Below are 23,993 nucleotides of genomic sequence, written 5' to 3'. Positions count from 1 at the left end.
TGACTCAACCCCGTCACTGACAGCACACTACATCAGATGTCTTGCTGATCCTGTTGCCAAGAAGACAGACAAGGCCTAACACCACCAATTCTGTTGAGAGTGCCATCAAAGTGGTGAAGGAGAAGGTCCTCCACAGGCTAAAGGGGCATAAAGCTACTCAATTGGTGGATTTCCTTACCATCAGGATGGATGCATACCATTTGTTGCCTCACCAATATACAAACAACAAAATGACTGGGCTTGCAGAGCAAAGCATGTCCTGTAAATTATGTTGATTGTGAAAAGATTGCACACATATTGAGCCAGGCAGGAACACCGGCAGCCACAGCAGCCACGGCCTCTATCCCCCTGGCCTACTGCCCCCACCTGTTCTCTCCAACAACACCATACCTGTTCCCCTAATCCACACCACCAGCTCTCCCCAACAACACTACACTGGCTCTCTCTTTCCTGACATCAGCTTCCTCCAACTACACCACAGCACCCATCACACACTGCACACCCGCCATCACAGTGGCGCATGTGAGAAGAGAGCTGATTAGACTCTACCCAGGCAAGTCTATGGGTCCTGATGGGGTCAGCTGGGAACTCTGAGTGTGTTCCAGCCAGCTGAGTGAAGTACTTCAGCACATTTTCAACCTGGGGATAAGTCTGGAGAGGGCCCCTATACTGTGGGCTCCTACCAGGTTCTTGTCCCTAAGACGGCATGACCTGGTGGCTCCAACATGATCCCCAGAGAGACACACCTTTGGCCCCTGATTAACCATCACTTGACCCCCCCCCTTCAGTATGCCTATGAGCCAAAGGTGGTAGTAGAAAATGGCATCATCTTCCTGCTTCACCATGCCTAAGGTCACCTGGATGGGCCAGGTAGCACTGAGTAATTTCTTTGAATTTCCAGTTTGTTCAACACCACTGCGGGGGAGCAAGCTGATGGCAATGCAGGTATATGTGCCCCTGCTGTCCTGCATTGTGGACTACTTGTGACTGGTTGGGCACTGCAGGGCTATGTGTTTGACACTGGTGAACAGAAAGACTTAAACAACAAGCAGTGAGACCGGTAAGCAACAAACGGCCAAACTGGCAGTAAGCAGCACAGAATATAAAATGAAACAGCTCACTGTCCTAAGCACAATTACACAACAAATCACAGAGTTATGAAGATTGTAGCGCTAAGGAGGAAAGCGCCCTGCTGACAGCATCAACTGTTGACGTCATTGCGACTGACCCAGATTTTAAGTAGGCCAAGCCCCCACATGAGCCAGTCAGCAGCAGCAGCAACGTCATGCCAAGCCTCCAGATCAGCCAGTTCACAGCAGCAATGTCATGATTTATGTTATGGCCTAGTCAAGGGGTTTTAAAGCATAACATAAAAAGTGGAAGCTTATCTGAAATCAATCAATCAATCAATCAATTTTATTTATAAAGCCCAATATCACAAATCACAATTTGCCTCACAGGGCTTTACAGCATACGACATCCCTCTGTCCTTAAGACCCTCACAGCGGATAAGGAAAAACTCCCCAAAAAAACCCCTTTAACGGGGGAAAAAAAAAACAGTAGAAACCTCAGGAAGAGCAACTGAGGAGGGATCCCTCTTCCAGGACGGACAGGCGTGCAATAGATGTCGTACAGAACAGATCAGCATAATAAATTAACAGTAATCCATATGACACAATGAGAGAGAGAGAGAGAGAGAAAGAGAGAGAGAGAGAGAGAGAGAGATGCAGGTAATGACAGTAGCTTACAACAACATTAATGAAAGTAATAATATTATAGTTATAGTTCTGGTTACTGCGGTACAATATGTTGAAAGTATGTATTAATACCTGGCAGTATACATGTCTGACAATAATCATATGTGTATAATAACAGAAGAAGTATGACTAATGACTAATGATGGCAGCAGCAGCAGGAGGCATCTGGCGGGACCACGGCAGCAGCACAACCACACACGTCACGCTGTCCAGGCTCCGCTGCGGTATGAGTTAATCTGAGAGACAGCGGAGCACAAAGGCTCCGGAGAAGAAGCCGAGTTAGTGACATCCAGAATGGCCGGGTTAGCTAGATGCAGTAATAGGATACGAGAGAGAGAGAAGGAGAGAAGGGGCCCGATGTATTATAGAGGGGTCCTCTGGCAGACTAGGCCTAAGTCAGCCTAACTAAGGGCTGGTACAGGGCAAGCCTGAGCCAGCCCTAACTATAAGCTTTATCAAAGAAGAAAGTCTTAAGTCTAGTCTTAAATGTGGAGACGGTGTCTGCCTCCCGGACCGTAACAGGAAGATGATTCCACTGATTGGGAAATGGTTTCCCAATCAGCGCTAGGCACTAGCACCAGGAAGGAAACAAAAATCCTCACAGAAAAATGAAAGCTCGTATTATCTTAAAACACACTGCTGCTGCATACAATTAAATATACAAACAAAAATATGTCTGGCTGTAAAAACAAATCTGTGGTTGCCAATATTTTGTCTTTGCTGCTATGTGCTTAAGCAGCAGGGTGAAGGCAGGAGACGCCAACAGAATCAATAAATTCATAAGGAGGCCTGGCTCTGTCCAGGGGATGGAACTTTTTTTGCGACTCATACTTTGTTGAGTTTTCATTTTTTAACAAACCAAAATTAAAACATACATCTCAGAAACATGACACCCACTAAAGAATAATGCAAAATTAAGATAACTAATCTTATTAGTTACTAATTAAATATCAAGTAAGAGTAATAAAATAAAATAAATAACTAAACAGTCCATGACAAGTAAAATTTGTACAAGCCCGACATGTTTATCATTCTTCTTCATTCTTTAACACTGCTGCGTGTCCATTCACTGTCCCATATGAGGTTCAATGTCCACAGATATTCTTCCAGCAAACAGATCCTTGTATTGCACCCAATCCACCTCCATCCTCATCTTTGTGACAGTCCCTCAAGAGCAGATTACATTGATCATAGTGTACACACATACATTTTAGTTACCCTGTAACGAATATAATCTTAAGAACATGTCCCATTTCTCATTATATTTTTCAGTCTCATTTATTATACTATAGGATATTTTTTCAAAAGCCGCTACTTTACCTAGCTCTGTAAGCCAGTCCTGAAATACTGATCCTTCTCTATCTTTCCACTTTCTCATCATCATCTGTTTGCCAAACATTATACTTGTCTGAATCCAATTGGTTAGGGATTTTGCAATATGGGCCATGGGTTTAGGATTGCCTAATATGTAAAGACTGGGACAAAAATCAAAATCCACTCTTATGACCTCTGTAATAGCCTCATGAACCCCTTTCCAAAATGTCTGAACCTTTGGACATGACCATAGAGCATGTGTTAGGGTACCTAGCTCCCCTGCACACCTCCAACAATCCAGTGTTTCCTTTATACCTAGCATGAATAACCTACTTGAGTACCAGTAGAATCGATGAAGGATTTTGAATTGAATTACTCTTATTTTGATATCCCTAGAGACTTGTTTAGTGATCCCAACAACAGTATCCCAATCGTTTTCTTATGTTCAGATCCCTCTCCCATAAAGTTTTCAGAGCTGTGTTGGTCGCATAACCAGAGTTGTTCATGAGCATAGAGTAATAATGGGAAGTCTCATGTCTAACCCCTGCGATCCGCAAGATCTCTTTAATGAGGTCCATGCCCAGGGGTGGTGTGCGTATGGAGCCAAAAGTACTGACAAGGAGTCGTCTCAGCTGTAGATATCTCCAAAATTGATTGTTGGCTAGTTTGAATTGTTCAACCAGATTGTCAAATGATTTAAAGACATTATCTTTATAAAGGTCACCCAGAGTATGCACCCCCTTAATCACCCACTCCCTCCATACAGGTGGTGATTTACCAATAAGGAGTTTGGGGTTGTCCCACAGACCACAGGACGAGCTGAAAAAGGGGTTGATTTTCACAGACAGGTCCTTCACAGACATATGACATTCTTGCAAAAAAACCCCAATATTTTACCTGATTGATTTCAGATTTGAGTGGAGTCTCATCAGCTGTCTTCTCACATGGTCAGCAGTGAAGCACAGTGTGGAGGTGACGACACGTGGGGGAGGGGTGTAGTCCTTATGATAGAGGGTGCAGTCAGTCTGGCCATGGGGGGAGGAGTTGTGAGGAGGGCTCACGCAGGAGGCTGTTGGGGTGTGAGAGGGAGGAGTGGGGGAGGAGGGTGGAGTGGGTGATGGTTGTCCAAGACAGACAGCAGAAGAGTCAAGGGAGGATGGGCAGGGCCAGCAGTGTCAAATCTGTTAAAAAACAGATTCAGTTCATTGGCCCTGTCCACGCTGCCTTCAACTCCTCTGTTGTTGTTGGTCCTGAAGCCAGTGATGGTCCTCATTCCACTCCAGACCTCTCTCATATTGTTCTGCTGGAGTTTCCACTCCAGATTCCTCCTGTACCTCTCCTTAGCCTCCCTGATCTTCATCTTCAGTTCCCCCTGTATTGTTCTCACCTCCTCCCTGTTACCAGCTCTGAAGGCCCTCTTCTTTGCGTTGAGGATGACTTTGATGTCCTTTGTTACCCACGGTTTGTTATTTGGATAACAATGGACAGTCCTCACTGGGACAGTGGAGTCCACACAGAAACTGATGTAGTCTGTGATGCATTCTGTAAGCCCATCAATGTCCTCCCCATGTGGCTCACAGAGTGCCTGCCAGTCTGTCACACCAAAACAGCCCTGCAGTGTCTCATAAGCCTCCTCCGACCATCTCCTCACTGTCCTCATGGTCGCAGACAGGCTCCTGACTAGTGGTACATAGCAGGGGTTGAGGTGCACCAGGTTGTGGTCTGACCTACCCAGAGGGGGGAGGGGGGAGCAGCTGTATGCATCCTTGGCGTTTGCATACAGCAAGTCCAGTGTTCTCTCTTCTCTGGTAGGACAGCTCACATACTGTGTAAAGGTGGGCAATGTTGTTGCCATGGTGACATGGTTGAAGTCACCCAAGATAGCTATGAAGGCACTCAGGTGTTTAGTCTGCAGGCGGGCTATGGCGGAGTGAATGACGTCACATGCCAATGTCAGGTTGGCAGAGGGGGGGATGTAAACAGTTACAATAATGGCATGTGAAAACTCCCTGGGCAAATAATACAGCCTGAGTCCAACAGCAAACAGTTCAATGTTTGGGCAACAGATTCGTTCCTTAATAGAAATATGGTCAGGACTGCACCATCGGTTGTTGACTAGAACAGCAAGCCCCCCTCCTTTGCGCTTACCGCTCTCGGTGCAGTCCCGGTCGGCCCAAACAGTCTGAAAGCCGCTGATGGAGACGTTGTTGTCAGGAATGTCCTGGTGAAGCCATGTCTAAGTGAAGCACATCAGACTACATTCCCGGTACTCCTTCTGTCTCCTGGCGACTGCTGTTAGCTCATCCATCTTATTTGCCAGCGACCTCACGTTGCCCATGATGAGAGAGGGGAGACAGGGCTTATATTTCCTCTTCTCCATAAGCCTCCGTTGTCTCAACCCTGCTTTTTTCCTCCGCTGTTTACTTCCTCCCCTGCATCCTCTGTGTGTTTTCCTCCACATTTCAGCTGGGATCTCTGATGTTCCGGCCACCAAGCTGGCTGGCCTCAGCGCGATCAGCTGATCTCTGGAGTAAACAATGTGGCCATGAAGTTGTTGCGCAATGATGACGGGTCCGAATGAAAGAAGTAATTTCAGAGTGAGGAAACAGAGCAGTCTCTCAATCAAATATATATATGTACGTAATATAATACGTAACTTAATAAAGCAAAAAAGTAGGAAAACTAAGAAAACAAGCAGGAGCGACTGCAACAGGCTGCACACGCGGACGCATACGCACTACTACTGTCTCTCCTTTTTCTTTTTTTTCTTTTTTTTAAGCCTTTAATGGATAGGACAGACAAGTGTGAAAGGGGGAGAGAGAGAGAGGGAGCGACACGCAGCAAAGGGCCACAGGCTGGAGTCAAACCCGGGCCGCTGCGGCAACAGCCTTATACATGGGGCGCCTGCTCTACCACTAAGCCACCGGCGCCCCGACTACTACTGTCTCTTACATGTCTTATTTTTGCATGTGATGCAAGTGATACCGTCATGAACATACAAAAAAGAAAATCAAAAAACAAATTGAAATAATAGTAATAAACACATATTGAACTGAGGTACATAACCATGTATAAACTGCGCAGATTCTGAACACTGTGCACTATAAACCTTCAACAGTCCGTAACTGTCAGTAAAGCAACTCTGACAAAACCAAGTCCATCAGTAGCATCCTTCCAAAGAACTAATACAACAGCATGTAAGCATCTTAAATGTGGTCAGCACAAGTTGCCATTTGTTTAAGATACAATATGGTGTCTAATGAATGCTTAAATATGCATTATGCTAACTGGTGAGGCCACTGTTTAGAGAAAATAATAATTAAAGTCATTTTCACCCCTCAACAAAAGTTGCTCACTGCAGGGAGATCCGTCCTTACATGGGCACACAACTTACCCCGCAGGTAAGTGGAAGAGAAAAAAGAGAAAACGGATACGTTAATTCCCATATTGCTGAGCAGAGGGGTGTAGGAAGGAAAAAGTGGTGAGAGCGAAACCGAGAGGAAGCTGGTGTGCAGGATCGGTTACTCTGTGGCTCTGGTCGACTCGGACAATTCACCTCTAATGAAGTTCATGGCTGCCTTGGGGTTGTCGAAGTGGCGGGGTCCCTCTTGTGCGTCGACACGGAGCGTGACTGGATACTGAAGAGCAAAGTTCACTCCACGTTGGTGCAGGACTTTCTTACACTCCCTGAATGTGTCTCGCTTGGCCACGGTGCCCCTGGAGAAATCAGGAAAAATCATGATTCGTTTTCCGTTCCATCTGAGTTCTTCTTTCCCCTGGGATGAGCGTAAAATACGGTCTCTGTCCCCTGACCGTATGAATCTCGCAGTGTCTCATCAGTGTCCAGCCGTTGCGTTTGTCCTCCAAGATTTGGGGACCAAGTCTGTGAGCACATTCAATAAACCATCCCTTCGATGGTGTGGGTATATCCAGCATTTCGGGTAAAACATTCTCCAAAAAATGACTGAGTCACTTGACTCGCAGCCCTCGGGAAAGCCGACAAAGCACAAATTATTGCGCCTGGTCCGGTCTTCTATGTCATCCAGCTTCTCACAGAGAACCGCCACTTTGGCTTTAGTAGCTGGGGGGTTAGCCTTTATCTGGTTGTCGGACTCCTCCAAAAAGCAGAGTCTCAAAGGGAGTAAAATGGTATGTGGTTTTAGCATCTTTCAAAAGATTCTAATGGCTTAGAGGGAGAGGGTATAATGTGGATGGCTGGATTACTATCTGCCATTTTGTTACGTCTACAGAAACTTGTGAATGATCAGACGTTGGTTAGGGTGTATGGGTCAAAACATTCATGATACGGTTCAGTACAACACAGGGGTGTCATGGTTTGGTGCGTTTCCAATACAGCAAAAAAGTAGAAATTTCCTTGATTTTTAAAATGTTTAATTTATTAAAACAAACACCATAAAGTCTGATGTTTTCTGACTTTGAACAATGATGGAGCTAAACCTGTGTGACCCATTCTGTAGGGTGTCTTCCAAGCAGCATATAAAACAAAACCAGCTCCTTTTAAAATGTTAAAGTTGTATTGTAGTTATAAACAAACACAAAGAAGCAGTTTATATTTCTAAAATGAAAGACTGATCAAAAAACTAACATAATTTGGGCTTTTTGTACAAAGCAGGAATTACATTCTGGCTGAAGTGGGCTCACAAAGAAATATTGTAACGGGGCTCAAATACACATAGCCGGTTCATAAAGCCTGTCTTTTCCTCTACAGAGTTGGGTCTCATATCTGCAGCTCTAAATGTAACTTTACCAGTCCCCACAGTGACTTCTTTTGCTCTGTTTGAATCAGTTAGGAATGGTTGCCTATGCTGCAGGGATAACATTAGCTTGTAGTGTTAATTTTGCCCCTTGTTTTTGTGTAGTTGCACAGATTGACAAACTGGGGTATAATTTGGGGCAAAAATTAGTTGACGTGTTTTAAGTATCTCCATTGATGTAACCTGCTTTTGTGTAGCAGATGTGACATTGTTGTGTTTTTATCCGCTACTCCCCTACTGGTCTGGTAATGGTGTTACTAAGATTCTTGCAACAAGCTATCTTATCATAGCTGCCTCCCAGTGTGCCTCAATGGAGTAGAATGTTCTGGTTTGGGGGTGGGAAGGACAGACAGCATGTTGCCTGTTCTGCCCTGTGGGCTGCCTTGTCGGGCGCAGTGGCACTGAGAACATTATATTAAACACACTTTAAGCTGTATAGATGATTTTCCAAATAGAATAGGATAGTTCAACTTATCTTTCAGTTTGTAATTTGTACTGAGCCAAAAGCCTCGTTCCAGACGGTTCAGTACCAATATATGTATTGGTACAACCCTATTCAATGTACAGTACTTTGACCTCATCAACCACCTACAGAATGTTGGACCTTATAATGTCTTTAGTTTTCAGTTTTCAAATACTGATAAAGTGAGTGTCTTCAAATTAATAAAAGAAAATATTGACCACAATCAAATATGGAGCGATCTGGGATTTCATAGTAGCAGTCTGGTTTTTATGGTGTTCCTGAATGCATTATGTTTCCTCATGACTCCCAGGACTTAGATGGAAACCTGCTGGACTCATGGGAAGGAGTTCGGGTGCAGTGCCTGTGGTGTCTGAGTGACGGCCGGACAGTCCTTGCATCCGACACCCACCAACGTATTCGTGGGTACAACTTTGAGGACCTGACAGACAGAAACATGTAAGTCTGCACTCTAGCATCTAAAGCCAGACAAGGATGAAGTTATAAAGTCAGTGGTTTCCAACTTTTTTTGCTTGTGACCCATTCATCATCATCATCATCAAATAAACAAAATCACACGACATTTGTTTTTACAGCCGGCACATGTACATGAAAAACATACACATACGTATATAAAAAAGGCAGAATGGAGGACTGAACTGAACAGCTCCAGAAAACAAGCTGACAACCAGTCAACACACTGCACCACAGTTGTCTGAATAGAAGAGGAGAAATAGAAGGGATGTTTCCAAGTACTCTACATTACATTACATTACATTACATTACCTAAGGTTACATTACTTACATTATTTATGTGTTGTTTCTATCTTTTTATAGCCAAAAGTAAAAAAAAAAAAAAAAAAAAAAAAAGGGTTGGCAGGTTCTCCTGTAACTGATAGTGTTAATTGGACAGATAATATCTCATATTGATCACAGGCCCCTGACTTCATTGAATCGAAATCATATCGCGGCAGACTTGCAAAATCAGCAAATAACGTAATGTTGTCCAAAGAATCAATATAATATCGTATTGTGATGAAACTGGTGATTTACACCCTAGTGTTTTGTAGATGTGACCCTAAATAATTAACTATTTGATCATTTGATCTGAGTTGCCTGATTCGACTGTCAGTTTCACGGTTAATTTGGTTATTCGGTTATTCGCAGTTGTGCCTGAAAATATGGTTATGAAACAAAGGATCACTCCATTCGGGCTATTTGGGGGTGTTGAATGTCAAACTATTTTTGAATAAATGCTAAGGACAAACACGCTGCATATATAGACAGGCGCTGCATATACAGAAACGTGCTGCAAATACAGAATTGCGCTGCATATACAAAAACAATTGCAAAGGGAAAATGCTGCATATCCACTCCTACAATGGAAGTGCTCCAATGCTGAGCCTCCACCTGAGAGACAGACAACGGACGTATCAACTGTTATGTCGTGACGGAGGGAAAAGAATGAGAGCCCGACAACACGTCTTGTGTTTTCCTCGTAGCAACTTTATTTAAACAAAATCCCTATTACAGGACACTTCTAGTATCTGACCAATAGGTGGCAGAAACGTACCACAACACTACATCCCCTTTCTGTGCACTGTACTGTACTGTACTGTACAGTCAAATAACTATCTTTGGGAATGTATTCACTTTACTTAACACTTATCAATTCCTTTGTTAGACTCTCAGTCTTTAATAATAGTACTTTTGTGCTATTACCTTGTTTTAACTTAAATAAACATATTTCAACAGAAACATTGTTTCTCACCTTTTTTTCCACTGAACACCATATTCTAACTCAGCTTTTTATTAACTATCTTCTGCTAACTAGAGTCCCACATCAAAGTTCTTCAGGTACCTTGGAGGGTTTCTCACTCTTACTGGGTAGCGTCTCTCAGCTTGAAGACTCTGTGGCCGAGAGAGACTCTGCTCAGCTGGATGATGACCAACTGTGGTGTCTGGATGAGTTGTGTCTGGTGGGTCACTTGGTGTGGCTGCAGGCTTTTGTGTGGTGACAAGTACCCCCTTTCCACCAAAGCAGTTCCAGTGCTGGTTCGGGGCCAGTGCTGGTGCTGGTTCTCAGCTGAGAACCAATTTGCTTTTCCACGGCTCGAGGTGGTTAGGGTGCCACGTCATTGCGTCACTGTATACGTCAGTTACATTGAACAACAACAACAACAACGGCGGACCACGTACTTGTGCTTACTCCTGGCGCTACGAGGCCTCATCGGCATCCAAACACGGCAGATACGTCGTATTTGTGCTGCTCGACAAGATTTGTATGGATGGCAATTACGTTCCAGAAGACAGGTAATAACCTAACACGGTTTGTCTCTTACTAACACTGAACGTGATATTGTTATGTTAGCCTTTGTTGTAAGATAACGTTAGCTGGCAGAGCACAGCTAATTCACAATGCAAATGTGTAACGTTATGTGGTGTGTACTTATTTAGACAACTGAGGCTTTATTGTAGTTTCAGCTGGACAAAAGAGGATGCTTAGCTATTGATTTTAGTACTGATCACTCTCCACTCAACATGCTTATTTACCTATACATTTTTGTCCTACTCCATGCAGAGCTGGCTCATGAAGCACTTTGCGGACACTGGCAGATTGACCCCTGAACAACACACCTATAGCTACAGATTATCAGATTAAGCAGTGCACGGTCGGTTGTGGAAATGGCTTTTGGGAGATTGAAAGGACGGTGGAGATGCCTCCTAAAATCCTGCCATTCAAATGTTTGTTATATTTAGTTCTGGTTGTGTATGCTGCACATGTTATGGCTGCTACTCTCCATTGTTTTTGCTGTTTTGTTGCTGCTTACCTGACTCCTTTTACCTGTTTTGCTGGACTACTTCATGTCACCAATATTGTTTCATCTTTCAGTTCAATAAATTCATAGAAATGATTATGGCTGTCATGTTCTCATTTCTTTATAAACACAGTGACTGAAGAAATCTATGAAAAGCATCTTCATAAATGGGTAACCTGTTGAGGTCTTGTCTTGTTTTTACTAGCTTTACTTGAACTTATTGCACAGTTAAATTGTACATCATTAAGTGAAAACATACAGAAGCAGACATGTCTCTTTAGAAGGGAATTTATTTAAATACAAAAAACAAGCTATTGATAAAAGTGACAAGTGTGCATTGAATGTGCAAAACTAAAACTTCCCATAAAGAAACACACTGGTGTCAGTCTCCAGCTTCTGCAGCAGGGCATCACTCAGGTCCTTGCTGTGTTGCTTTGATCTCAGCGGCTGGATGGTGTTGGCGAGCTGCATTGGAGTAGCGACGTTAGCTCGTAGTTAGCATCGTCTTGTTCGACGACAGATAACTCTGTAGACCACATGAAAAACGGCGCTTTAAACAGTGACTCGTCCACTACACATTATACAATATTTAGCCAACTGAAAGGGGGGCTGGTAGGTGAGCCCATGGCTTAGTAACTTGCTAACGTTAGCTAATGTTAGCAAGGCTAACCTGTTGATCAGTTAACATTAACCCGAGCAGACATCACAAACAATAGCTGCATCCCAATTTAGTGCTGCATCCTCTGAGGGACGCAGGCCTAAACTGGGACACAGCTGTTAAATGAAGAAACTGGTAACACTAAACAACTATGTGCAAGGCGAAAATGTTCGAAAACAAACTTAGCAGGGTCCGTTTGCGGCAGCGTTACGTTTTCGTCCACCATCGCCTCCAGCAGTCATTGCAGCGGCTGAGCGGCTCAATAACCCCGCCCCCTTCCCCGTGACGTATTGGTTCTTTCTTCTAGTCCAGCAAAGAACCGGTGCTACTGGAACCAGTTTTTCTGGCCCAGAGCCAGTTCTTTTGTCGGTCGAAACAGGAAAACCGGTTCCAAATTAAGCACTGGCCCAGAACCAGCACTGGAACTGCTTTGGTGGAAAGGGGTAAAGGTGGCTGCGATTTCGACACAGGTTTCCCCTGGGTGTCTCAACAATGTAAGACCTCGGTGTGTCTGCATTTGCCATCACTGTCCCCTTTTCTCTGGTGTCAGTGATCCAAACATGATCAAAAGTTTCAGTCCTGGCAGGTCATGAGCTCTGTGCCTCCTGTTGAAGTTTTTCCACTGTCTGTGTCTGCTGTTTTGTTCCTCCTCCTTCAGTTTAGAGATGTCAGGCCAACCTGGATCGAGGGAAGATGGTACGACAGGAACAGTAGTTCTTATGCGTCTGCCCATCAGCAGTTCTGCGGGACTGTGCCCGTTGGCCAGGGGTGTGGCTCAGTAAGCCATCAGAGCCAAGTATGGATCTTTTCCTTTCTGCAGGAGGCTTTTTACTGTCCTCACTGCATGCTCCACCTCTCCATTACTTTGGGGGAAGTGGGGACTGAATGTGGTGTGAATGAATCCCCTCGTTGCAGCAAACTGTCTGAAACAATCTGCAGAGAACTGTGGCCCATTATCAGTTCTGACTTCAGATGGAATGCTATGCCTGGCAACGATGGATTTAAAATGTTCAGTCACTGCTGCCGCTGTAGTTGAGGTGAGTTGAGCAATCTCCATGAAGCGGGAGAAGTAGTCTACTACTACCAAATACTGGTGGCTGTTCCACTCAAACAGATCCGCACCCACCATAGCCCATGGCCTGTCTGGAGTCAGCAGTAGTGTCTCTTTGAAGTTGACTCTCTCTCCTTTGCACAGGTGTCACAGTTCTCAACCAACCTCTGAAGCTGCATGCTCAATCCTGGCCACCAGACCGAGAGTTTGGCTCTTTCTCGGCACTTCGTTATGCCCTAGTGTCCAACATGCAGTTTCTGTACCATCTCAGTTTGTAGTGACTTCGGTATAACCAGTCTACTACCCTTCAGCAATAGTCCATTTTCCACAGTTAGTTCGCCAGCAAACTGTAGGAAAGATAGAAATGCTATGTCTATGGTGTATCTATGTGGCCACCCCTCAGTGCAGTACTTTTTCACTTGCTGCAGTATTTCATCCTTGTCCTGGTGCTCCCTGATTTCCTGCAGTCTCTTATCTGTCGCTGGCAGGCTTGACATGACCATGTTCACATACAGGCTGACCTCCCTCTCCTGCCCTGTGTCACCTTTGACCCCCACAGGTGCTCTCGACAGGACATCAGCAGTGGCAATGTTTTTACCTGCTACATGGGAGATGGAGTAAGCAAACCTCATCAACCTCATTCTCAGTCTTTGAATACGAGGAGGTAACTCGTCCAAGTTCTTTGAGCCCAGTAGTAGGACAAGAGGTTTGTGGTCAGTCTCGACATGCAAAGTAATTCCCTCCAGAAAGTCAGAAAAACGCTCACATGCCCATGTGATGGCCAACACCTCTTTTTCAATTTGAGCGTATCTTTGCTCTGTGTTGGTGAGTGCTCTGAAGGCATACGCTACTGGTTTGAGTTGGATGTCTTCTTGCCTCTGAAGTAACGCTGCTCCAAGTCCGTAAGAGGACGTGGTGGCTGAAACCACTGTGTGGGCTTTGGCGCTATAGAGCACCAGTCCAGGTGGCGTGCTCAGATCCTTTTTGATACTGTCAAATGCTTGTTGTTGTTTACCTCCCCATGTGAATATGTTCTTTGCTCTCAAGGCAATGTCCTCCTCTGAGAGGCTGTGTTTTTTCTGCCAGATGTGGAAGGTGATTTACCATCCCCAGGAACGGTCTGACTCCGCTCACATCAGCTGGCTCTTTCATGCCGGTGACAGCCTCCAGTTTATCAGGATCTGCTCTGACTCCAGACTGATCTATGATCTGCCCCAGGAACTTGACACAGTCTTTTGAGAATTCACACTTCTCACTTTTCAGTGTGACTCCTGCTTCCTCGAGTCTCTTGAGAACTGCATGCAGGCGTGTGTCGTGAAGGGCCTGTGACTCTGCGTACACCAGCACGTCATCCATTTGGCATACTACTCCCTCTAAGCCCTCCAGGATCTGAGACATTCTCCTCTGGAAATGCTCTGGTGCAGATGATATGCCAAAACACAGGCGGTTAAAACAGTATCTGCCGAATGGCGTGATAAATGTCGTTAGGAGCGCAGATTCCTTGGATAGGGAGATTTGCCAAAATCCAGAGTTGGCATTGAGCTTTGAAAATACCTTAGCGCCCTCTAGTTGTCCAAGTGTATGCTCGACTGAGGGGAGCATGTGCCTCTCTCTCTTGACTGAGTCATTCAGTTTTGTTAGGTCGACACATATGCGCACTTCTGTGTTATTTGGTTTGGGTACAGGGACCATTCCAGTGCACCAGTCTGTGGGTTGGTCAACTTTTGAGATTACACCCAGGTCTTCCATACGAGCCAGTTCCTGCTTCACTTTGGGCAAGAGAGGTAGAGGAATTCTTCTCGGAGTGGGCAGGGAAAATGGTTTTGCATCTGGCTTGAGTTCAATCTTATATTCCCCCTCCATTTTGCCAAGCCCTTCAAAAAGCTTGGGATACTGCTCTTTAACTGATGCAGTGGAGTCCAGGGATATGGCATGCACTCTGACTACCAGTCCGAGTGCTACACTTGCTGTGCCCCCCAAAAGACCTGACTTCAGACCTGAGACTACATACACATCTTATACTGTGCGCTTGCTGTGTGTTCTCAGTGTGGCTGTGAATTTTCCTCTCACCTGCAGGCCATTCCTTCCAGCTCCGTAGAGAGTTTTATCTGATTTCTTTAGTTCAGGAAACTGTCCATAAGCTTGGTATTCAGAATCAGGTAAGGTTTTACATCAGCGTCTGTATCTATTCTGAACACGGATTCGTGGCCGTTTATCTTCACTTTTGTTAGCCAGCTTTTGTCGCCTCCACCTGTGCCCACTGAGCCCAAAAAGGCAATGACCACCTCTGTGGCATCTTCACAGGAAGCATGGAGCTCTCCAACAGTCCCAGATCTGCACACTTTTGCATAGTGCCCCTTTTTGTTACATTTGTTGCAAAACACATCTTTGGCTGGACACTGCTGTTTGCTGTGAGATGTTGCTCTACCACACCTGTTGCAGTGTATGTCACTATATGGCTGTGACTGAGGGTGCTTGTTTTGTCTCTTTAAGGGCATTTTGCTCTGCTGCCTAACTTTGCCTTTGTTGACCAAGGAAGCTGCATTCCAACACTGTCCATATTAGCTGCTGTAGCCATTGTTTTGAAGTTGCTCACTAGCATGTCCTGCTGCTTTTTCACTTGTTCACTTTGGCGGACATGAGTGACAGCTTTCTCCAGTGTTAGCTCAGGGTCCATTTGAAGTTGCTCAGACAGTCTTTTGTCTCTCAAGCCCACAACTAACCTGTCACGTATCATCTCGCTGTGTAGTTCTCCATAGCCACAATGTTCAGACAGACAATAAAGCGCTGTGATGAAACTATCCAGACTCTCCTGCTTCTTGTTGTCTCTGATTGAACTTGGCTCGCTCAAAAATAATATTTCTGCGAACTACAAAATGTCCTTGCAGCTTAGCTTTGACTGTGCTGTACTCACTCATCTCCTCCGCTGTCAAGTGAAGTGAAGTTATCACGTCCTCAGCTTCCTCTCCCATCGTATAGATTAGAGTGTTTACCTGGTTTTCCTCTGCCTGTAATTCCAGACCAGAAGCTATCTGGAACCTCTCGAATCTTTTTATCCACTTGGGCCACTCCTCTGGCTTTGTGAAATTGAAGCTGGGTGGTGGTGGTACTTGAAAATGATCCATGGCCGCGCAGTTTGACTTTTTTTTCCTTCACCTGCCGCGCCGGGTTAGGTTAGCTCATCCACTCATTAGCATTAGCTTAACTCCACTTAGCAAGAAGCACGGCTGCAACACAAAAAAAAAAAAAACTTGCAGGTTCTCTTTGTCCTCTGTGAAAAACCCTCTCAGATGACTCTTGCACAGTCCTTGCAAAGTCTTCTGACACCATGTTATGTCGTGATGGAGAGAAAAGAATGAGAGCCCGACAACACATCTAGTGTTTTCCTCGTAGCAACTTTATTTAAACAAAATCCCTATTACAGGACACTTCTAGTATCTGACCAATAGGTGGCAGAAATGTACCACAACACAACTGATAACACTACATCAACATATGGAGCAGATGAGTGAATGAGAAGAAGAAAGTTATGGTTGGAGGAAAGTTTTAGTTGGGAGAAGCTACATAAAAACGTACGTATTCTGTTTTCTTTTTCGTTCTTTATTTTTTTTCACATGTAGCCCTCATCTTTTACTGTATTATGAAAGTGCAGCTGATTTAGATAGCTGACGTTAGCATGCTAGAGACTTTGAGTTCTACAAGAGTAGTGTATCCATAGTGGTAATGTTAGCTAACGTTACTGTAACTAATGTTACTTTCTGATTGTATTTAATGTTAGTTTATTTTCGACCTTGTTTCCACATATGATTTGATACTTTATTGATCAACGACAGGATTTTGAATAAGAGGATGGTGGAGAGGTGATGAGGAGGGAGAGAACAGAGTAAAACAAAAGACAGGGTAAATATCCATGTACGGAAGAGTAGCATAAATTAAACACACACAATGTCATATTCCACTAATGTAAGCTTTCTCTTTATTTAGTGATGATGGCTATATGATTTTTGATTGAGTTTACTAAAAGGATTCACCATATAAATGTCTGTCTTTCCAGGCTGCCATGTTTTGCCCTTTGAGAAATGTCCTGTCCTCTGGGCCATCAAAGATTCTTCGCATTCTCAGGCAGTTCATTAGGAGGGTCAGGAACTCACGCTTGGGACCATCAGTGTCTAGTCCATACTCAGCTCACCCCTCATTATCTGTGAATTTCACTAATATCTCCTGAGACGGGTCAAATGAAAAACACTTGAAGCCACGGATAGCACTATCCCACACATTGGCCCTCATTTATCAAACGAACATACGGCAGAAAACTGTGGGCACGACCATTTCCACGCAAGGCTTGGCATTTATCAATTTGGACGTGAGCAGACGCTACGATCAAATCTCACATCAGGTCTCAGCTTGTGTACGCAAGTTTGAGTCAGTGTGGATTTGCGGTGCAGTACAGCAAAATCTGGCTGAGTCTGAAAATAATTATTAAACAAACCTCAAACTTGCCGTCTAAGCCTAAGCAGCCACATATTCAGTACATGTTAAAAAAGGATTCCCAAAAACAAATAAAACAAAATAAAATAAAATAAAATAGCCTACATTCTTACTGATACAGATTTTTTGTAATGACAACTATACGTTTAATAGATCGGCCTATACAGGGCCGGACTGCGCACCGGGAGAACCAGGAGTTTTCCCGGTGGACTGGCCTGGCCTGGCCTGCTAAATGGCCTGCAGGCTGTAGAGGGAGAAATAAAAAAATAAAAACACTGTAAAAAATTGACCACGGTTTGACTACTGTAAGACCCCACCACCACCACCCCAAAAAAGTCCCAACATTTTACGAATTATAATCCTGAATGCGGCAAATATTCGGCAGTGTTGTGGGTCTGCACCATTACTACACCGGCACACGTCAGCAACGCGCTGAGTTAAGGAGTCTGCACTGCACAACATTTAAACGGCCTATCAGCCGGTGCTTACGCTGGGTGGCTGCCCCGCCCACTTCAAACAGCTAAAGCGGGCGGCAAAAGTGTTACATCTCACCACGACGCAAGGCGAGCTGAGAGAAGCCAGCTTGTCAGTCACAACGTTGTGGAGGCATGTTTCGGTAACGAGGCGAGTTTAGTGTAACTGTACAAAGGCCCCAGTGAGTCATAATTTATTTTGCCAAAGCCAAGGCCCCATATTATTGTATTTTATTTTCCTTATTAGTAGAATTATCAGTATCAATCTAAGATTGTGCAATCTTGAGCTCTCTAGTCACTATCTAGTTATCTTGCTTCTGATTGGTCCTTGTTCAATTGCACATCTGGAGAATAGTTGCCTCTCCACCTGAGTGACGCAGTTTTTTTCTCTACCAGTTTGGCTCAACCTAGCTTTACCCAAACGCCAGCAAATTTGTCACTGGATGTACTGTCTCCTGAAGAAACCTTCACACAGTTGATTTAAGTAAGTTAACATTAGCCTACTGTTTTTGTCCATTAGAGGTGTATCAATATGCAAAAATGATTATTGCTGTGTCATAGAACCAGCTAACTAATAGCACAAGGGTTACAGCTAAGGTATGGATGGATATGTCAAATGGTGAATTGATATAGCTAGTTTCGTGACTGGGAGAACGAGCTAGCCCAAGTTAGCAAGTTATAAGCTGAAAGAGCTGAAAGAAGCCAGCCAGTTGAAGGAGGCTACTGTACAGTGCATACTAGCCATAGTAGCCAACCTATGTTAGCACCATAACTTTTCTTTCTTCCGACTGTCTTGCTCCCTTATTGTGTCAATATCATTGTTGAGGCTTACTAACGTTATTTTGTCATCCCTATTGCTGTCAGTTATAGAAGTTGGACAGAAAGAGCAAGGGTGGAGCAGAGCGGGAGAGAGAGAAAAAAAGGAAGGCCGTACTTGGAGATGCTGCCAAATGCGGCAGGATAGATCAAATGTTTACCAACAAGGGACCAGGTTAGTTACCCTCTCCACTACATCCCCTGATCATCCACTGTCAAAAAGCTCAAAGTGGACTGCATTCAGTCTATTTGGGGTTTGTAATTATCTTAACTTTAAACACATGTATAATTAGGCCCAATTTGATGATTCTCAAGTTCTAGCTTGTCTAGCTCCCTACACAATTGGGGGAAGCGCCCTCTTGTGGAGGTACCTGTACTGACCAGTTCTGACAGCATGGCAGTTTCTATGGAGAATATTAGGACTATCAATCATCAAATATGCAATTTTCTGACAATTTTAAAGAGAAAAACTCTAGTATCATTTCTGAGCACAGTTGACACTGATAGCCCTAGTGGAGAGAGAGTGGTAAGCTGTAGCCTGGCTTTGCCAGACCCAATATGAGTCTGCGAAATCAGGATGGTCTCACCAGGCTAGGTTAACTGTACAGTACTAATTTAAATCTTGTGCTCTTTCTTTTTACTTATTGAAGGTGGAAAGAGTTGTAGCACCACTGCCACAACAGTAGCGAGGGATGAAGAGCAAGAGGAAGAGCAGCAGTCTGGAGGTACAATACATTCATTTTACACTAGAAACATTTTAGGGTAATTTTTATAATCATGCAACTGGTTTAGTCAGGTGTAGTAAACATTTGATAATCAGTAAACTAGAAAGGATATTGCTCCGTTCGTTGAATAGATGGAGAAAGAGTGGTTAACTGTATTTTTGTTAAAAAAAAGAAAATCTTGTGCTCTTGCTTTTTATTGAAGGTGGAAAGAGTTGTAATGCCACTGCCATAACAGTAGCGAGGGATGAAGAGCAAGAGGAAGAGCAGCAGTCTGCAGGTACAATACATTTATTTTACACTAGAAACATTTTAGGGTAATTTTAATAATCATGAAACTGCTTTTAGTCAGGTGTAGTAAACATTTGATGGGTAGTGATAATAGGATATTGCTCTGTTCATTCAATAGATGGAGAAAGAGTGGTCAACTATATTTTTGTTGACAAATGCTCTTGCCTTTTATATTGAAGGTGGAGAGAGTGTTCGAGCCACGGCCACAACAGGGGATAAACAAGAAAATCCCACTAGTTCAGAGCAGTCTGCAGGTACAAGACATTTATTTTACATTTAAATGAGAAATTTGTTCATTTAATCATGGAAAACAGGTGTCACATCAGTGAACTAAATAGGGTATTGTTCTCTTGCTCTTGTTCTTTAATAGATGGAGAGAGTAGCAGCGCAAGCGTAGTTAGGCAGGAGCCTTTGGAAAGAGAGATAATGACAGAGGAGAGTGACAGTCATAGCCAGGAGAACGCAAAGATGACAAGGGAAAGCAGTCAAAGCAGAGCACAGCCATATGATTATTTTTCCCGCGCTCTACCCAAAGAGTTGGAATTATTTTTCAACTACCACCCACAACAAACCCCTCAGTGTGTATTGCATTTGGAAGGTCTGGCAGTGACAGTGCATTCACTAGAGGAGGCATGCAGACATGGAAATATGTCCATCTGAGAATACAGGAGCATGAGCAAAGCAAGGGCTATAGAGCTAGTGTAGAAGCCTATTTCCTCAGAGCTAAAAAATCAGACATCAGTAGCCTCCTGAATGAAAAGCAAGTCTCAGCGCATCATGAGCAGGTCAGGAAGAAGAGGCAAGTTATGGAGCATATTATTGGTATACTTAGACTCATTGGAAAGCGTGGCCTTAGCTACAGGGGAGAAGGCATAAATTAGGGTGACCATATTTTGATTTCCAAAAAAGAGGACATCCGGCCAGCCACGACATAGCCTACTTAAATGATACCCGCAGCTTACTCAAAGATGCCTTATCATTTTAATATATTTAAAATTTATATGTATGGATAGAAAATTCAGTTATATTACAAAATAATATCTCTCAAAGACAGAAATTCAGATAGGCCCCAATAGGGGCGGATTCGGTCAGCTTTCAGTGAAAATGTAGTGTAAAAATAAATAAAATCCTATTGTCTGTCCTGTTTAATGCTTGGAGACTGTTATTTACGTGACAACACCTGAACATAACACACACAGACACACATTGGCTGTTTGTTTCTACCTCTCTCCTCGCTGGAAGTCTCGGACCTCCAGCCGCCCGCCTCCGCCTTGATTAAACGCTGAAAATAAAATAAAAGAGGGAGACAGGTTTTTCCTATTTTATCTTATTTTGTTTTATTTCCCCCTCTCATCTCGCTGGAACCGTCGGACCTCCCGCCTCCCGCTCCCGTCTCAAACACGGAGGTCTCCCTCTCCGCTGAGCACGCCCAGCCTGTTAAATAGCCTGTAACCGTAACAACTGTGTGACAAACTCAGTGCTTTGGTCATTAAATAATGTCGGGCTCGGTTCGGGTTCGGACAGAAATATGCGGCCCGTGCCGCGCTCCACTCACAAACACATGGAAAACCGGACATTATCATCAGTTTATAAAAAAAACCCCGGACGCCCCGGACGGGACATGAAAAGTGGACATGTCCAGGCAAAAGAGGACGTATGGTCAGCCTAGCATAAATTAAGCTGCATATAGCCTTGACGACCCAAGCTTAGAACATGGCACTTTCCTGGAAATGATATTGCTGCTCAGCCAATATGATGTCTGCCTCCAAGAGCATGTGAAAGACTGCATCAAGAAGAGCAAGAGACAACATGAGAGGAAAGGTACAGGAAGAGGGTCCCTCGTTACTTTGTTGTCCAAAACTACTGTCAACAAGATAATCAATGTCATCAAGGTCTTAATTCAAGATGTGATTGCTACTGAAGTTCAGGAGGCAGGGATGTTTTCAGTCCAAATAGACACCACACAGGATTTAACATCCAAAGACCAGTGCGCTGTAGTCCTGCACTATGTCACCAATGTTGTCAATGAAAGACTTCTCTGTGTCATTGATTGTGAGTCATCAACAGGACAGCATTTTGTGGAGCTCCTTAAACAGACCCTGGAGAAGGTGGGTATTAACATCAAGAACTGTGTAGGGAACTCGACAGACGGAGCTGCTAACATGCAGGGACAGTATAAGGGGTTCATAGCATTGCTATCAGCAGAGGCCCCTGACCAAGTTCACACTTAATGTTACTCTCATGTGCTGAATCTGGTGTTGTACAAGTGCATGCAGGGAGGGAACCAGTGGGGACAGATGTGATAGCTACTGATGGCTTGGTTTAATTGGAGAAACTCGTTGGTGGGCTAAGGATCATGCCTTGACCAAAGTGTTTGGAGGCTTTGGAAAGCCCAGCCATGCACTCTATGCAGATGTGGTGATCACCATAATGAGGATTGAGGAGGATGAGACAACGAAACCTGCTACGCGAGTCAAAGCCAGAGGGTACCTGGAAGCCCTCCTGAGGTATGAAACCATACTGACCACACAGGTGTTTCTCAGGATCTTTGAGCACATTTCCCCACTCTCCAAGTACTTGCAAACAAGTGGCATGGATATCTTAACAGCGCAGCGACTGGTGATGGCAACCGAAGACAACCTGAGAAAGTGTGCCAGGGACTTTGATGGTGTGAAGAGGGCAGCAAACACTTTTGTTGAGTGGACTAACAACAATCTGAAGGAGCAGGACTGTGATGCTGAAGTGCAAACTGCTCTCCCAGAGAAGCGAGTGAGGAAAAAGAGTTTGATGAGCGTGCTACATTGGAGAACTTGCACACAGAGCTGACAAACCTGGCAACACAGTGGGAGAGACTGAAAATGTCCCCTTTGGATGGGTACAACACAAGAGACAGGGGAGCCAGTGACATATCAGGGGAAAAAACTGTGCAATATGTTGCCATTTGCTCTTGTCACAGTACAATCTTCTGACAGATGCCTACCATGTCTGTTTCACAAGTGGCCTGCGAGAGGACCTTCTCTACCCTCAAGTTTGTCAAGAACCGGTTAAGAACCTCTCTCACCCAGGATAAACTTGAAGCTTTCCTTTTGATGTCAACGGAGAGGGAGATCTTGATGGGACTTGACCAAGAGAGGATTATTAACAAGGTGGCCGAGTTCAATGAATCACTACACCGCCTACTGACATACTGAAGATAGGAGAATCTGAAAACATGGCCAGATACACACACACAGACACACACACACACACACACACACACACACACACAGCAGTTTTTCTACTGACCATATTAATAATAATTAATAATCGTTGTCAATTTGTAAATGAAAGTAACTTTCTAAAGTAAACGGACAACAGAGGAGAGCAACAGAAAGACAACAGAGGAGAGCAACAGACAGACAACAGAGGAGAGCAGCAGACAAGAGAGGAGAGAAACAGACAACAGATGAGAGAAACAGACAAATGAGAGAAAGACAACAGATGAGAGAAACAGACAGACAGCAGAGCAAAGAAATACACAACAGCTGAGACCAACAGACAGACAACAGAAGAGACAAACTGACAGAAAACAGAGAAGAGAACCAGACAACAGAGGAGAGAAACAGACAACAAAGGAGAGCAACAGACAACAGAGAGCAGCAGACAAGAGAGGAGAGAAACAGACAACAGAAGAGAGCAACAGATGGACAAGAGAGCAGAGAAAGAGACAGACAACAGAGAAACAGACAGACAACAGATGAGAGAAACAGACAACAAATGAGAGAAAGACAACAGATGAGAGAAACAGACAGACAACAGAGGAAACCAGCAGACAGACAACAGGGGAGAGCAACAGACAGACAACAGAGGAGAGCAGCAGACAAGAGAGGAGAGAAAGAGACAGACAACAGAGAAACAGACAGACAACAGATGAGAGAAACAGACAACAAATGAGAGAAAGACAACAAATTAGAGAAAGACAACAGATGAGAGAAACAGACAGACAACAGAGGAGAGCAACAGACAGACAACAGTGGAGAGCAACAGAAAGACAACAGAGGAGAGCAGCAGACAGACAACAGAGGAGAGCAGCAGACAACAGAGGAGGGAAACAGACAACAGAGGAGAGCAACAGATAGACAACAGAGAAAGAGACAGACTACAGAGGAGAGCAACAGATAGACAACAGAGAGAAACAGACGGACAGTAGTGGAGAGCAACAGACAGACAACAGAGGAGAGCAACAGAGACAACAGAGGAGAGAAACAGACAAACAGAGGAGAGCAACATATAAACAACAGAGAGAAACAGACATGTATGTTTACACTGGATGTGTAAAATTTATTGTAAACTAGCGACAATATGTGTGTGTACTAGTGGAACCACAAGA

At 44.2% G+C, this 23,993-nt stretch overlaps 1 protein-coding gene across 8 annotated transcripts in view; it reads left to right on the top strand.

Annotated features, from left to right (window-relative positions):
* Positions 1–23,993, top strand: part of wdr26a (WD repeat domain 26a) — a 154,707-nt gene that overhangs the window by 102,681 nt on the left and 28,033 nt on the right. The window contains exons 10-15 of one of the 8 annotated variants that reach the window (XR_007449790.1): positions 8,620–8,765; positions 18,660–18,786; positions 19,262–19,336; positions 19,539–19,613; positions 19,804–19,878; positions 19,995–22,990. Coding sequence is in view for 4 of the 8 variants with exons in the window: in XM_049583155.1 (XP_049439112.1) it covers positions 8,620–8,765; positions 10,141–10,285 (291 nt within the window). In the remaining 4 variants the exon portion in view is untranslated. Of the gene's footprint in view, positions 1–8,619; positions 8,766–10,140; positions 10,286–18,191; positions 18,789–19,258; positions 19,339–19,538; positions 19,614–19,803; positions 19,879–19,994; positions 22,991–23,993 lie in introns of those variants that run through there. The other 7 variants (XR_007449789.1, XR_007449788.1, XR_007449791.1 and 4 more) reach the window with 7 other exon arrangements.

The sequence above is a fragment of the Epinephelus fuscoguttatus genome, linkage group LG8 (assembly GCF_011397635.1).
Source record: "Epinephelus fuscoguttatus linkage group LG8, E.fuscoguttatus.final_Chr_v1".
NCBI classification, from domain to species: Eukaryota; Metazoa; Chordata; class Actinopteri; order Perciformes; family Serranidae; genus Epinephelus; species Epinephelus fuscoguttatus.
This window is presented reverse-complemented; position numbering and strand designations above follow the sequence as displayed.